This window comes from Gossypium arboreum, chromosome 3 (assembly GCF_025698485.1).
Source record: "Gossypium arboreum isolate Shixiya-1 chromosome 3, ASM2569848v2, whole genome shotgun sequence".
Lineage (NCBI taxonomy): Eukaryota > Viridiplantae > Streptophyta > Magnoliopsida > Malvales > Malvaceae > Gossypium > Gossypium arboreum.
In genome coordinates this window covers 21,052,568-21,068,606 of record NC_069072.1, presented here as the reverse complement: position 1 = coordinate 21,068,606, position 16,039 = coordinate 21,052,568, and the positions used below count along the sequence as shown (strand labels likewise).

Below are 16,039 nucleotides of genomic sequence, written 5' to 3'. Positions count from 1 at the left end.
ATTGCCCCATATTAGTCGACCACAAGCACTAATCACTACTCATTCATGAATCACTACAAGATATTTCAGTGGAATGTTGAAACCATAAGTGTGTGCTTGTACATATACACGCATTTATACACACAAAATCTCCTCTTTAGGCATGTCATTCAAGCTCCATCCTAGAAACTATCACATAGGTCATCCATGCATTAAAAAGAGAACACTTCTATTTACAGAAAAGGCATGGAAGAGTATGCCACCAAATGAAAATAGATCAGATTGGTTCCAACCATATAAGACAGAGAGAACAGGAGGTGAGAGAACATAATTCAGACATAACTTTATCCTTACTATTCCATAAGTTTCGACGAACCGTTAAGGGAAAACACAGAATTCTTGATTCACTTATATAATGCATTTCATTATAATTACACAGAATCAAATGGCAGCTTAAAGGAAAAATATAGAATTCCTTGTTGAGTCACTTATTTCACTGCATTTCATTCCAATTACATTGAATGAAATTCATATTAATGACATGATAATAAAACAACAAAAAATGCTAGTGTACCACAAAAGATAGAAACATTAAAGTTATGCAGCGCACAAGTTAATAGAAGAAATAAAAATATTATTAAGAGAAAAAGGCAATCTAAGGTATTGTAACAGGCCAAAGTTTGTACGGTACCTCTACTGAGCCTGAAGAAACAACTAACTGGAAGTTACATAAAATCCACAATACGAAGGTAACCTCCTCAACCTGCTTGCTTTGAGACTGCAGTGACATTCGCAGATATGTCATAAAATATTCCAGAGCTAATTACAGCTTGAATGTCTCAGACCATAATTGAAACATAATAAAATGGAAATAGCAAACTATGCATTAACTTTCACATCTCTAGGGGATGTGTCAATAGCTGAACAACTTACATTCAACAGGTATAATAAAATCAACGAAGTTAAAAATAATGGAGTTGATAGATATAAGAAAGTCAACTAAAGGCTAACTCATGGACCTAGCATCACTGCTTAACCTTGCTGAACTCAAATTACTTACAAAAGTGTAAATTGAATGAAATCAGCATCCCTACCATAACTCATTTCCTTCTATAATTCCGTTCATTTTATTTTCTGTGGCTGTGGTTAGAGGGAATAAGCATCATTTTTTTCCCCAAAAAAACAAAGGCCAACTTAAGCATCAAAACAGATCAAATTGTTCATCCATGGAACAGTACAAGCTCTACCGTTTGGTATAATCAGATAACGGGAAAAAAAACTATATGTTCTTTTACTTTATTAGCAGTAGATACCTTCCTCTGATAAGTTGTCCAGTCATAGACAGTTACTAGAGTCAATCGAATTGTAAAACTGGGTTGATAAATCAACACATGAATAATGAAATTAAAAACTTATGAAAAATAGTACAGAAGCCAACTCCTTTGACAACAATAAATAGAGTTTAATACACTTTTTTCCAAATGAAAAGCAAACACAAGCACAAAATAACAAATCTTGAACAAGTCCATAGGGAAGAGAGGAATCATTTGCACATCTCAACTACTAAAATTTTCTTCCCAACTCAAGAAAATAGTGTTCTACGAAACCATAAACATGAACATTATCCAAGCGGCAACTTTTTATCATGGGAACCCCCTACAGCATCCCCAATAAAGTTACAAATAAGAACTCCATACGAAAATGAGAAAAATAAAAACCAATAATATAAATAAGACGGCACCACTTTCTTGTGTACTGCAGAGGAAATCCCTCAAGGATGGACAATATAACTAACCCCATAAAGCCATTCCAGAGATACTGGATTAATAAATTACCTTTGGTGTACAATGGTTACTATCAATATCTTCGTCAATGAAAAGCAAAGAACGTCCCCTCCACATCAACCGTCTCTTGCAAACACAATGTAAATATTAAAACATGGAAAAGAGTAGGAAGAAATCCAATATTATTTTAATATTCAAAACTAGCTATAAAGGGAGAGTTTACATCATTGTTCTAATAAAAATATGTTACACAAGTTTCAGCTGAAACTGATTTCTAAAAGAAGAAAGGCTGATATGCCACACCTTGCAATACCAGCGGTGTCAGAAGCAATTCTATATGAAGATCAAAGCTGGAAAACAAATTAACCTGTGAAACATCTGGTTCACATGAAGAGGCAAACACTATCTCCAACCAAATCAACAATTCCTGCTAAGAAACAGCAAGAATGATGGTCTGACAAGCAAAGCTTGCAACTTCGTTGAATGCAAGTCCCTCACCTCAATTAAGGCCATTTAACAATAATGTGAAAAACTAAAACATGAACATTAAATGGCACTAATGAATGAACTTTCTCTCAGCCAAACAAACCACCAGTCCCAAATTCCCCTTGCTGCAACTCCTTTCTGCATTGCTCTTCCAAAGGATCTGGACTCTTCAACATTCTTCTTATACGCCTGAGCATGATAATAAAAGCCCTTATTTATTACTTTAACAATAAGTTGAAACAAATTTACTTAAATAGTATAGCACGTGTGATATTTTTCTTGTTTCTGTCGCTCAATACCTGTCTTGAGCATGCTGAGCAGGAAAAGTGGGCATGAAAGCTTTGGTCTTAGGAAGAGGAACTTCGCAAAACCACTCATGGTTTAGAGCAGCTTCAGCTGTAATACGCTGAAAGCAATATCACAAGTCTCAATTAATCACCCACATGAATAATGATAAGGTAACCAAAATATTTATGCAAGCCAAACTATTTACCTTCTCAGGGTCATAAGTTAGAAGTTTATTCAGTAAGTCAAATCCTGCATCAGAGAGAACAGGTGTTCCTGTGAATGATGTTGCTGGAAATTTCTTGCGCAATAGATTATACCTGAAAGGAAAATATCAGTAATTAATACAAACAAAAATAAATGCAGTGTCACTGAACTGTCACCAATGGAGGCCAGAAAGCCAGTCCAGAATCACCCAAAGCTGGAAGCCTGGGAAAACAGTAGGAAAAATAAGAAGACCTGAATATTACACTCAACTGAATCTAAAATCAAATTGTAAAAGATCTAATACTTACTGATGCTTGACAAAATTGACTTTGACTCCAGGCAACATAGAAAAACCAGGCCATATTGTCTCATTTGGCGTGCCAAGAGTTCTGAAAATCTGCAATCAGTAAAAAGCAACATAACTAATCCAAGAACATTAAACACCATTGGAAGATTAAGTTTGAACCATTTCAGCCAGAGTAGGGTCTAATGGTAATGATTAATGAAATCCAAGGCCAGCTAATTCAATTTACCTTGTCAAGTTGATCAAATTCAGTTTTCCCATTGAAAAGTGGTTCTTTTGATAGTAGTTCAGCCATAATACAACCCAAAGACCACATGTCAATTGCAGTGGAATATTGTCTTGCTCCCAAAAGAAGCTCAGGGGCCCTGCAAAATCAGCACTACTTGGATCACAAAAAAGCTAAAAGCTCAGATAACTAATCAGGCACACTTGAGACAAAATGGCAACGCAAAAGTAAAGACTTAAGCCTTAAAAGTTACATCAATACATGCAAGCATCAACGGCAAATGGGGTTCATTCTTTTAGCAAAAAAAAAAAGTGAAGTTCAAATCATAATTTATCAGTCAACATAAACATAACAAACATTGAGGTATGTGTATTCAACTTTGAATCAGATAAGCATAACAAAATTTAACCAAGCAGGGATGTTTTTACCAATAATCCACAGTTGCCAACCCAAATACGCAATTCAGAGTTACTTTCCAAACACCCAATTGCAAACAACAAATGAAAATAAAAATATGAAAGATGAAAGATGAAAGATCTGTGATACATTATTTTATTAGAAAAATGAGGATTTAACTATGACAACTGACATTATGGAAAGCAATCAATGGCATACATAATGCACCACTCACCTGTACCAAAGAGTAACAACCAAATGAGTATATGGTTTTAATGGGCTTCCATATTGACGAGCCAACCCAAAATCACAAATCTTCAGTTCACCTTGGTTATTTAAAAGAAGATTAGATGTCTTCAAGTCCCGATGGAGAACCCAGTTATCATGAAGATACGTGACACCCTCCAGCAGCTGAAGCATCAGGCATTTAACTTCACTTTGGCTAAACGGTTGTTTCATTGTCTCCATCAGCCCTTTCAGATCATGTTCCATGTATTCCATCACCATAAAAATGCTATCAAGATTACTCCCTACAACTACTTCTTTAACATCTACAATTGATGGATGATGAAATGAAAGAAGAATATTTATTTCCCTCAGAGAGGTCAAAGGAAAACCTTCTCTTTCTTTCTCCATCTTTACCTTCTTCAACGCCACAATTTCCCCAGTTTTCTTGTCCTTAGCTCTATATACAACACCATAAGTACCTTCATCTATCTTGTTTAGCCTCTCAAATTCGTCAACATTTCTGCATCCCTGAAGCATGTTTACACTTCTTAAAGGAGGAGCTGAAGGTTCAGGTGTCCCACGTGAATTAGTCTCATTCTCAGATTCTGTGTCAGACTGGCTAAGACTGCCGTCATTTCTATCACGTTTAATGTCAATCACCATCAAGTCATCATTCTCTGAATCATTACCAGGGTAATCATCCCCACTTCCGGACTTGGAACGGGCACCTTGTTCATCAGATTCAGATGATCTGGCTCTAATTCCCTCAGAGCCCTCCCTCTTCAGTTCCCCAAGCTCTGGAGTAGCTGACATTTTCCGTAATCTGTGGTGAGATAATTCTAAAAGGGGCAACTTTTTTCTCCTTTTAGGGATTTCCTCATCTTCTAAAATTTCACCCTCGTCACCTGGAGAGTTATCACCGGCTGCCCATCTAGAGGAAGATATATGTCGAGCCGGTACATAATCCTCATCTTCTAGATGCCTAGCATCCTGAAAATTAACATGCTCCTTTGGTGGTGAAAAATCCAAATCCTCTGGAGACTGCAGTGCAGAGTATCCAACAGGTCCATCAAATACAACTGGTGAAGGAGAATGTGGTTTCTGGCTTTTATTTTCTATAACAAAAGATGTCTGTACAGCCTTACCAGATATACTGTTAGGTGACTTGTGGTAAGCTTTTGGCCGTGGTGGTGGATGATGAACGACTGTAACTACAGGTGAATTCTTACTTTTGGACATACTTACATCCTTGTCACTTCTATCCCACACAATAGGTGAAAACTTCCTCTTCCTCCCCACAGGAGATAAAGCCCCATTCTCCATTACCTTCTCAACCTCACTATCTTTAACCACCGACTCAGACTCAATTGCATCCTCTGATCCACTCTCACTAGACAACTCACCAGGCTCCTTGTCTACCACCCTAAGAGAGAATTCACGTCGCCTGAGGCCATGACTACCACCACCACCACTATTACCACCAGAATCACTTCTACTCGAAGAGGAACGATACCCACCATTTATCACGTCCCTCTCTTTAATACCTTTCTGTCTAGCCCTAGCTCTATCCCTAGCTTCCCATAATCGGGCCCTTGCAACATCACGGCCACCATTCCTAGATAACTCATACTCCCTAGAATTAGGAAATTCCTGCCTTGTCATCTCAAAATCAGAGTCTCTGTCTCTAAACTCGGAATCACTATATCCCCCATGTCTCCCAGCAGCCATGTAGAAATTTCAAAAACACCTAATTCCCAATTCAATAAATTCCCGCTATTTTGTTTACTTATAAACCCTAGACCCTTGAGGTAACCACGTTCAGGCCCAAATCGAGAGAGAGAGAGAGTATTTAACCCCAGATTCTAGGGTAATAACCAATATGAAATTAACCAATAAAATAAAAGCAGTAAAGCAAAGTTAAATAACCAAACAAAAACGTATCAGATTCTCGATTTCGCGGTATGTAGCTCGAAAATTTTAGGGGGAAATAATTGTAGAAATTAAAGCAAAAGATGGAGAGAATAAACCCTAGAAATATTGGTGAAAAATCGAGCGATGCACGGATTTCTTTTCGATCTCTCGACGCAATTAAGAGAATTAAGAGTGGCTAGGGCTTACCGATAGAGACGAAAAATAAAATTAGTAACAGGAATTGAGAGATAAAGTCGACGATTGCGAGATATACAAAAAAAAAAAAAAAAGAGAGCCTGAGAAAATAGAAACCGTGAGATACCGAGAAGAGAGCGAAGGCTTGAAGCCTTTACGGACCCAAACGGCGTGTTTTATTCTTTTTAAAATAATTAATTGGGTGCCAATCCTCCATATGCATTGAACCCTGCCTTAAAACATCACCTTCGAGAAGGAATAACTTATTTGAAGATAGAAAACCAAAAAATGGTTCATTTTTACCGTTTGAACCCCCAACGATAAAAAAAATTATAAAACCCCCTTTCATTTTTTTCACACTTCAATCTTTTTGCACTTCAATCATTTCAATATTCTCTCAAATTTCTCTCAAATTCTTCTCAAAACACTTTTTAATTTTTTCAAAAAAGCTCTATTTAAATTTTTTTTAAATATTTTTTTAAATCAAAAAATATTCGATCGTGTTAACAATGGCCAGAGAATTAATTCATCTTGATAATAAACACATCTTCGTCGAACAAATAAAAATAGTAAGTGTTAAATTTAATTTTTCAATATTATTTAAGATTTTTTTATTTATGCAATTTTAATTAATTTTATTTTATAATTGTAATAGGCCCATTTCGCCCGGGCCCGTTAACAGAAAATAAACCAAAAATAAATAAAAAAAGTCCAAACTTATTAACAGTCCATTTACAGCCCAAATTTCAGAACCCATTAACCCAAATTGTAGTAGCCCAGTAATAAGCCCAATAACCCAAACTCTTTCAAAAACAGAAACCCTAGGGTTTCTTTTCTGTTTGCGCCGCAACTGATTTCCAGTGCAAACCAGCGCCGCACATGCACCTCCGTTGTTCCACATCACCCCACGAACGGCCTGGCCTTGTCAACAGCACTACGGCTTCCACACCTGCAACAGATTAACAAACAAAAAAGAGAAAGCAGCAATTGACAACAGATTACAGCAAATTATAGAAAGGAGTTTGTATTTTCTTTTTATTTTATTTATTTATTTTTAGGCTATAAAACCGAATGAAAAGGATGTAAATGGGATCCCTTTTGAAAAAACAGAAATATACATGCATATTGAATAGAGAAGCAACCAAAAATTTCAAAGGTGATTAGAGAGTTTCTTCCTCTAATTTTTAGATTTGACTTCTTTTCTAAATGTTTTAGTTTTTTCTCTCATTCGGATGAAAAAGTAAGAATAATACTTACTTCTGGCTTCTTGTCGTATTCTTTCTACGCGTGATCGACTACCGAGATCTATGGTGGTGCGACGGCGCTCCATTATCTCCCTTAGGCTGCGCCAAAACCCTAGCATGGATATTCGATTTTGTGGTTTGCAAAAATGGAAGATAGCCATTCATTTTTCTGTGATTTTAGTAACAAAACAAAACGGCGCCGTTTGGTAAAACAATGATCTGCATGTTGACCAGTTTGGAGGCCCGGACCCGCGCCTTTTCACATTGAAAGGTCAATTTGCTCGATGAGTCCCTCCTATCTTGCATTGATCTATTTTTTCGGCCTTGATTCTGTTTATCTGTTTTTACATTTTCCCTAAGATTCGCGCATGGTTACAATTTAATCCTAGTTTAAATGTTGTGCTTTGAGACCTGGAATATTTCCAGTTTCGATCCCTGCACATTCGTGCGCATTGCGCTTTAGTTTTTTTTATTTCAATAGTTTAATTTATTATTTATCCCTTTCATTTTAACTCTATTTTAATTGATTTTCTTTATTTTGTATAATTCATTATTATTTTAAAAATCCAATTAGCATTCATTTTTAATTCTTATTTACTTATTTTTTAGCTACTTTGATAATTTTATTTTGTTTTTAAAATCATTATTGTAAAGTTTTTATATCATGTCACTTTAACATTTTATATAATATTTTTCTTGATGTTTTTGTATATTATTATTATATATATATATATATATATATGATTCATGATAGAATGCCATGTATATTATTAATTTTATCTTATTTTATACATGTGATTTCTTTTAAACCTATCCTATATTTTGTTATATATGTTTTTTGATTATTTGAAGGAAAATCCACATATTTTATGTATCATTTAAACAATTATTATTCACATACTTGGTGCATATATTTGATCATGTTATTTTAAATATATAATTTTTTTAAAAGAAATCTATTTGCCTATATAATTATGTTGTTAAAATATATTACGATATAGCTTATGATAAAGTTAATTTAATCTTATAATTTATATTTTAATTCCATGATATTTTATATAATTTCTACTTGTATTTCCTTTCAAATTTATTATGTACATAACTTATTTTTAAAAATACATATATTATTATTTCTTTATTATTTAAGATTCTTTCATGTATATGTAGTTTCATTGTATATTGATGTGTTCTTCTTTCATGTATATTGTTTATTCTCTGTTATTATATTATATTTTCATTATATATTGTTTTATTGATTTTTATTATTGTATGTACATTAACACCTTTAAATATATAGGTTTCGTTTTTAAAATATTCTTGCATGTTATTAGCTCCAAATGTCTTCTTTCACAATATTTATTTTCATATTCATTTACATATTCTTAGTTTTATTTTATAATGTGCATCATTTCAAACCCAATCATGTGTTGATTCATTTTGTAAGTTTTATATATTTAATAGTTTTCAAATTGTTTCCAAATTGTTTTGTGTGCTATGTGTCGCTTTAGTTTTCATATTATTTCATGTATTATTGTTTTATATTGATTATTAGCCTTTTGCACTATTATTTAAATTATGTTAATTTGTTCTTTTTGTTTACTTGTATAATATTTCGTATACTAATCCATGTTTGTAACTTTGATTTTTTCTATATTATTGCATCGTGATTCAAATTTCAATATTTTGGTTTATTTTAGTTGTCTCGTTGTTATTTCAAGAAAAAAAAAAGTGTTTTGAGCTAATTTCCTATTTTCCTTATCATTCAAATATTCCAAAATAAGGCAATATTCAATATTTGGGAATTCGGGAAATCGTGCCCATCGTGCTGAGTATGATTTTTCGCCGAACTAAATATTTGGATATCCTTTTATAATTTTGGCATATGAGCTTTTTGAAGGTCAAAAGTCAATCGTATTTTTAAAGGTATAAAGGATCGTGTTCAATCGTGCTGGATATGATATGGCATACCTTTGAAACGAGAGAATTTTGATAACTAATTCAAACTACTCAAATGTTTTAAAAGGCATTAAACTTCAAAAAATCTTTTCAAAAATTTTAGATATGAGGACAGTGTTTAATCAATTTGGTACCAATTTTTGGGCGTAGTGAGGGTGCTAATCCTTCCTCATACGTAACCGGCTCCCGAACCCATTTTTAAATTTTTGTGGACCAGAACTGTTTTAAAATGTTTTATTAGGTGATCCAATCACACCTAAACAAAAGATTGGTGGCAACTCTACACTCGGTTTTAAAAGTCGATCCCCGTTTTTTTCTAACTCGAAAAAATGGTTTTGAAAATAACTTTTTTATAAGTCTGTAGATCAGGTGTTGAAATGCTATATCCGTAATATGTCTCGTCCTCCATCACTGTTGATAGGGAATTACCTATGAGAAGCGAGTTTTTGGTACGTGGCCATGATAGGCCGGGGGCGCAAGTTGAACCCGAAACTCTTTAGTGCGTTGATAGAGAGGTGGAAACCTGAGATGCACACATTTCATCTTCCATGCGGAGAGTGTACTATCACTCTGGAAGATATGCATTTGCAATTGGATTGCCGGTAGATGGGTACGCAGTCACCGGGTCCGCTCAATCTACTAATTGGGTACCCATATACTACGAGCTTTTGGGTGTTATTTCGGATAATATTAATGAAGGTCGGATCGAGATGGACTGGTTACGAGACATATTCCCGGAGCCGGATAATGATTCGACTGAACTAGAAAGAATACGATATGCTCGAGCATACATTCTTGAGATAATTGGAGGTTATCTGATGCCGGACTTGTCACAAGACCTTGTACATCTGATATGGCTGCTGAAACTCGTTGATTTTAGAGTAGCTGATGAACTAGTTGGGAGTTTGTCGTGTTGGCAACATTGTACCGGGCGACCGAATAAAGCCAAAATCGGAGGTTGCCTATCACTACTGCAATCATAAGCACGGCTTCGCTTTCTATTTTTACGTCCTCAAGTGGACCACTCGTATACATTCACACTCATAACGAGGTAAATTTTATATTAGATTTTACAATTATTGCGTAGATTTAAAATATAATCGTATGCTAAAAATTTATTTAATTAGGTGGAACCGTTTGGCAAGTTATGTTAGATTACCTACCTCTCTTGAAGATATACGGCTTCTATTAGACCAACGGTCGGAAGTACAAGTATTAAATAAAATAGATATACATAATAAAATAGTCGATTCGTATTTAGTATTTAGTATTTAGTATTATGTATATAACTAATATTTTTATTATGTTCATATAATTTCAATGGACACCATACGAAGATCCGGCAATTCGGACAGTAATTCCTGATGAATACTTTCAAAATCCAAACATTTGGCATATGAAGGTCCCATTGGTCAACTATGCCATCATAGAGATGCACTAGTCAGATAGAGTATTGCGGTAATTTGAATTTCGACAACCGATTCCCGTGGCACCTGAAGTGTTCAATGATGAGCACAAAATTGACTTACGGCATTTGCATATAGATTGGTCGAGATATTGGTCAGCATATATCGAAATGGGGGAAAATCGGTATGATTACATACCTACTCGGGAACCGATCATCGTTCCAGAGTTAGCGTGCGTGCCAAAATACATACCATGATTTAGGATCCATGGCAAGCCATATTTACTGTCAGAAGATGAGAGGCGAGGGTAAATTCGTGTCAAAAGGGAACGACGAGGCCCTTTAAATCCAAGAAGAATGGATGACGACGCGGGCTCATCAACAGTACCCACACAATCACCGGGCCCATCAACAGCGCCCATACAATCACCAAACCCATCAACAGTTCCCACACAGTCACCGGGCCCAACACTTCAACCGATGACACCCACATCACAACCTTTTCAGATTATGCTAGTTGTGTATCCTAGCCCTTTTATGTATCCTAACCCTTATATGTTTCCTTGTCCCAGTCCTATGGCAGGTTGGAATGCATGGCCTAGTTCATCTTCATTATTGATTACTCCAAGTGGACCGTCGATCTATAGGCCACCGTCGTATGAGGGATCACACGAGGTGACATTAGGGAGCTCTTCTTTTTACCAATCCCTATTATCTTATGAGATTTAAACACCTTCGCCATGAGTGATGCAAACACCTCTGTATTCACTATTCTCTCAAGGTGGGTCATCCTCCCAACACCTACAACCAGATCACCTACCGGAGGAACTAGAATCCCAGCCGGAGCAACCACAACCCCCGCTGAAAGTTGAACGAAGGAGGAATCCAGCGCGTAACCGTCGACAACAACTATGTGGCACTGAATCCGATCGGCACCAACATTGATTTTTTTAATATATTTGTACAAAATTTTTTATATTGTTTCGTTTAATAAATAAAATTCATTTTGAATAAAGTAATTGTAATTTACTTTTATATTTTTAATAAAATAGAAGTTCTTTTAAATAAGGCAATATTTTGAATATTTTTATATTTTAATAAAATGTAAATAATGCCACATAGTTTTATTACAACAACTATCAGCTATTTTGATTTGGACATGAGCGACTTGTATGACCTGGGTTCCTACATTAACCGCACAACTTCTGTTGGTTGGCTATTTCTCAGATATCAATATTGTTACGTATTCTAGTCGAGCAAGGTCGACCCTTCAGTTTGCGACGCAATTCTCTATCCGGTAATAACTTAAACGGGGCAAGAGATATAGACGGTCACTTACATTTATCTGGGACCGGTGGGAATATGTGTCTTCACACGCTGTATATGTATTCTATTTTGTACACTTCGTCGACATAGCTCATAAGATCTAGACGGAGATTCTGACAAGCTACAATTACATAAGCGCATGGATAACGAAGTGCGTCAAACCTCCTACAGTCGCAAGTCTTATTTGTCAAGTGTACACGATATTACCCGCCAGTAATACCTTGGTGCGATCTGTCAAATTTCGTCACACGAAACCATAGGTTATCTCGATTGTGACACACTGTGTACATATTATTCGTCCGTGTCTTCGCCTTTGTTAATTTCTTGTATTACCTTCCTGCACCATACATGGCCTCCTAGTATTTGACCTTCATAATTCGCTGCTAACTTTGGAAATAGTACTGCTAAACGAAAATATGTCTCTCGCACAACCGATGTTATCAGCAAATGACGCGTTCCTTTTAGAACAGAATTTATGCATTCAACCAGGTTTGAGTTCATATGACCATATCGTAGGCCGTCGTCGTATGCTTGTGTCCACTATTAGAAAGGTATGTTACAGAAGTAGTCCGCGCCTTCTTCGTTAACTAAATGCAAAACTGCTAACATCTCATGAAAACGGTCCTTACTTATCTCATACCCTGCCAATATAAGTTCATAGTGAAAATTATATACCACTCTTCCATTTAGAATAAATTTAATATTACAAACGAAATTATATTAATAGAGATTAAATACCCATGTTGGTCACTTGTCATTTTTCATTTGTAGATCGAAATTGCCTGTAGTGGTTGGACGCAACGTGCCTTAGGCAATACGTATGGTGTGTGTGTAATGCCATAGGCTTCCCTGTCGCTCAATTGCAACTAGTATTTTAGTGCCCCGATCCGATATAATGCAGATATCAGGTTGAGGGTAGACATGCCTCCTTAACCTAGAAAGAAAGAAATCCCAATCATCAGCTGACTCCCTCGGTGTTATTGCAAACACAATTGGAGGAATTCTATCACTACCATCCTGTGCCACAGCTAGCAATAGCCGATGGGTATATCTACCAAACATAAAAGTACTGTCAATTTGTACCAATAGCTTGCAGTATAGATGTTTGGTACAAATTGCAGAATAGATGTTTGAACACTTCACATCCACGGAGCAATCAGTCGTTGTAGTACGTAGGCGTCGTTTCAAGGTCTGTTATGCAACCTGAGATGCATCTCTTTAGCACTTGACACCACTGCCACATTTCATTATATGAAGCGTCCCACCCACTATGCATCTTTCCCAACGCTTTCTGCTTAGCTATCCAAGCCTCGCGGTAAGAGGGCATGTACCTCATTTGGCTACGAATATTGGAAATTAAGACTGACACTGAAGTCCTAGGATCTGCCTTCACCGTTGGTAGTATTAAGCTAGCTAACATATCTGAATCCATCTTGGGATGATCTTGTGAAACACCTATCAACGAAGTACTTTAAATAATACAACATTATATAATAACAGTATTATTCAAAAATCCTAAATACTTTACCTCTAGTACATGTATGTGGACCTTTGTATTTTTTTTATCTCCCACAACCTTGTCCTTTTCCTCAACGAGGCATAGATTTTCCATGAATATATATCGTCTTGCACTGCACACTTCGTCTCAAACTTATCCGTTTTGGATTTAACCACGTGGTAGTTAACCCCGTTTATGATGCTATGTTGTTTTAATGTACCAAGAAAACTATCTTTATCGGAAAACTCATTACCAACTTCCAATTCACCTAAATTCAATAACGAAATTGTATGATCACGCATTCTGTATGGTAGATCTGGAAACTCTAATGCATCATCTGCAGATAGATTGACATTATGCATGTAGGCTGGAGGCGAGTATGCCCTGAATCGTGGATCTTCTTCTTTATCTGAACCCCCTTCAACATCTTCAGGTTCGGATGGAATAGGCTCTGATTCAGGAAATAATGCATCTTCTACACCATCGGAGACGGGCTCTCAAGGTGGATCCACATCAGACTCATTATCTAACCCACCATCATCTGCAACGTACGAGGTCCCCTCACCGGTGGACGTCGTAAGGAGTACCTCATCATTTCTTCTTGGCATTTTATAATGTCCCCATTGGATGTAGATTGCCAACCACTAGAAGTTGATGTCATTTTCCATTACGTATTTGATGTTATTTCCTAGTACGTATTTCAGCATCAAACATTGACCCCCTGAGGTGCATGTCTCATCCACTGACGGAGTATCGTGCAAGGGTTGTATATTCCATACTGCTACCAAACACGGGCGCTTCTGTGTTTTGCAACCCACTAACAGAGTGTCGGGCAAGGGTCGTGTATTCTTCTCGAACAGTAGTAGATGTTGAAGTCGCAAATGCATCATTTGGCAATGAAAATTGTATATATAACTCAATATAAAGTGATCCACTAGTGAGATGAGTCTGGACTATTGCTTCCAAGCTACGAGCACCTTTGATGTCGAACGAGTCATATGTCACGAGATTAACAGAAGCACAAAATCGATACCTAATAGACAAAACTTTCATTGACGTCATTTCGAAGATTTTACGCCTAATTCTTTTACGAAGTTTTGTCAAATCTATGTTCTGGTTAAAAACTAATCGCACTATATTCTCTGATAAAAAAATAACACCGTTCTCAGTGTGACGGACCTCACCATCATAGTAAATAACAACACTAATACGTTCACTCATCTTCAATTTCTATTCTGCTTAGCATCTCTAATTTTTCTTGTTGTAACTTATGCAACCTGAGAATAAATTTGGCTCATTTATAGCCTCAGGCCAAATAGGAACTACTGTAGTAAAAGAGCGTCCACGTAGGAGCTTTTTTCAGTACATTTGCTGACAGTGCATCCTACTTGAAGCAATTTTGAAACTATTTGTTCAGAAACATCTTCTCAAAATTATTTTTTTAGAAACGACTGTAGAAAAAGAGTGTCCACATGGGAGCTTTTTTTAGTACGTTTGCTGACAGTGCATCCTGCTTGAAACGTTTTTGACACTATTTGTTCAGAAACATGTTCTCAAAATTATTTTTCAGAAACTACTGTAGAAAAAAAAAGTCCACGCGGGAGCTTTTTTCAGTACTTTTGCTGACAGTGCATCCTACTTGAAGCAATTTTGAAACTATTTGTTCAAAAACATCTTCTCAAAAATACTTTTTTAGAAACGACTGTAGAAAAAGAGCGCCCATGTAGGAGTTTTTTTCAGTACTTTTGCTGACAGTGCATCCTGCTTAAAGCGTTTTTGACACTATTTGTTCAGAAACATCTTCTCAAAATTATTTTTCAGAAACTACTGTAGAAAAAAAAAGTCCACGCGGGAGCTTTTTTCAGTACTTTTGCTGACAGTGCATCCTACTTGAAGCAATTTTGAAACTATTTGTTCAAAAACATCTTCTCAAAAATATTTTTTTAGAAACGACTGTAGAAAAAGAGTGTCCACATGGGAGCTTTTTTAAGTACGTAAGCGTTTTTGACACTATTTGTTCAGAAACATCTTCTCAAAATTATTTTTTAGAAATTACTGTAGAAAAAGAGCATCCACGTGGGAGCTTTTTTTAGTACTTTTGTTGATAGTACATCCTGCTTAAAGCGTTTTTGACACTATTTATTTAGAAATATCTTCTCAAAATTATTTTTTTCAAAAACTACTATAAAAAAAAGCGTCCAAGTGGAAGCTTTTTTTAGTACTTTTGCTGACAGTGCATCTTGCTTGAAGCGTTTTTGACACTATTTGTTCAGAAACATCTTTTCAAAATTATTTTTTCAGATACATCTTCTCTAATTTATTTTTTTAGATACTGTAGAAATTTTTTTTATTGCTAATATATTTATTCATAACCCTAAACAAAAAATTATTTAAAAAACTAATCCATAATTTAATTAATTAACCCTAAACCCTAAACCCTAATCTAATTTATTTTTTAAATTAATAATTAATTTAATTAAGTAACCTAAAACCCTGATTTATTTAATTTTTTTCTTAAAAACTATAAACCCTAAAGCCTTAAACCCTAAATGCAAAAAAATCCTAACCCTAAAAAAAAGGGCAAAACGCTCCCTCAGGGACGCGTTTTG

General features: G+C 35.7%; 1 protein-coding gene across 6 annotated transcripts; it reads right to left on the bottom strand.

Moving 5' to 3' along the window:
• Positions 1-322: 322 nt before the first annotated feature.
• LOC108475917 (cyclin-dependent kinase G-2) lies at positions 323-7,458 on the bottom strand. 6 transcript variants are annotated; one of them, XR_008279986.1, is made up of 8 exons: positions 3,903-6,306; positions 3,275-3,410; positions 3,050-3,138; positions 2,743-2,854; positions 2,549-2,655; positions 2,131-2,438; positions 1,815-1,887; positions 323-757 (listed from the first exon to the last, which is right to left on the bottom strand). XR_008279986.1 is itself a non-coding variant. In XM_017777911.2 (7 exons), exons 2-6 carry the CDS (start codon positions 5,621-5,623, stop codon positions 2,772-2,774), a joined length of 2,013 nt encoding a protein of 670 aa, XP_017633400.1. In that variant the 5' UTR covers positions 5,624-6,950; positions 7,259-7,458; the 3' UTR covers positions 2,549-2,655; positions 2,743-2,771. The 6 variants fall into 6 exon arrangements, 4 of the variants coding, with proteins under 4 accessions (XP_052881540.1, XP_017633400.1, XP_052881541.1 ...); XR_008279987.1 differs by lacking the exon at positions 323-757 and adding an exon at positions 758-1,635; XM_017777911.2 differs by lacking the exons at positions 323-757; positions 1,815-1,887; positions 2,131-2,438 and adding exons at positions 2,912-2,963; positions 7,259-7,458 and having other exon boundaries at positions 2,743-2,786; positions 3,903-6,950.
• Between the last annotated feature and the right edge of the window lie 8,581 nt (positions 7,459-16,039).

What these genes read in the sequence shown, in the direction of transcription:
- LOC108475917 (XM_053025580.1), bottom strand. Translation starts at nt 5,623, where the DNA reads ATGGCTGCTGGGAGACATGGGGGATATAGTGATTCCGAGTTTAGAGAC. An exon ending in GTTGTTACTCTTTGGTACAG is followed by an intron (nt 3,411 to 3,902) that starts GTGAGTGGTGCA and finishes CTGATTTTGCAG; the next exon opens with GGCCCCTGAGCTTCTTTTGG. An exon ending in TAACTTATGACCCTGAGAAG is followed by an intron (nt 2,656 to 2,742) that starts GTAAATAGTTTG and finishes TATTGCTTTCAG; the next exon opens with CGTATTACAGCTGAAGCTGC.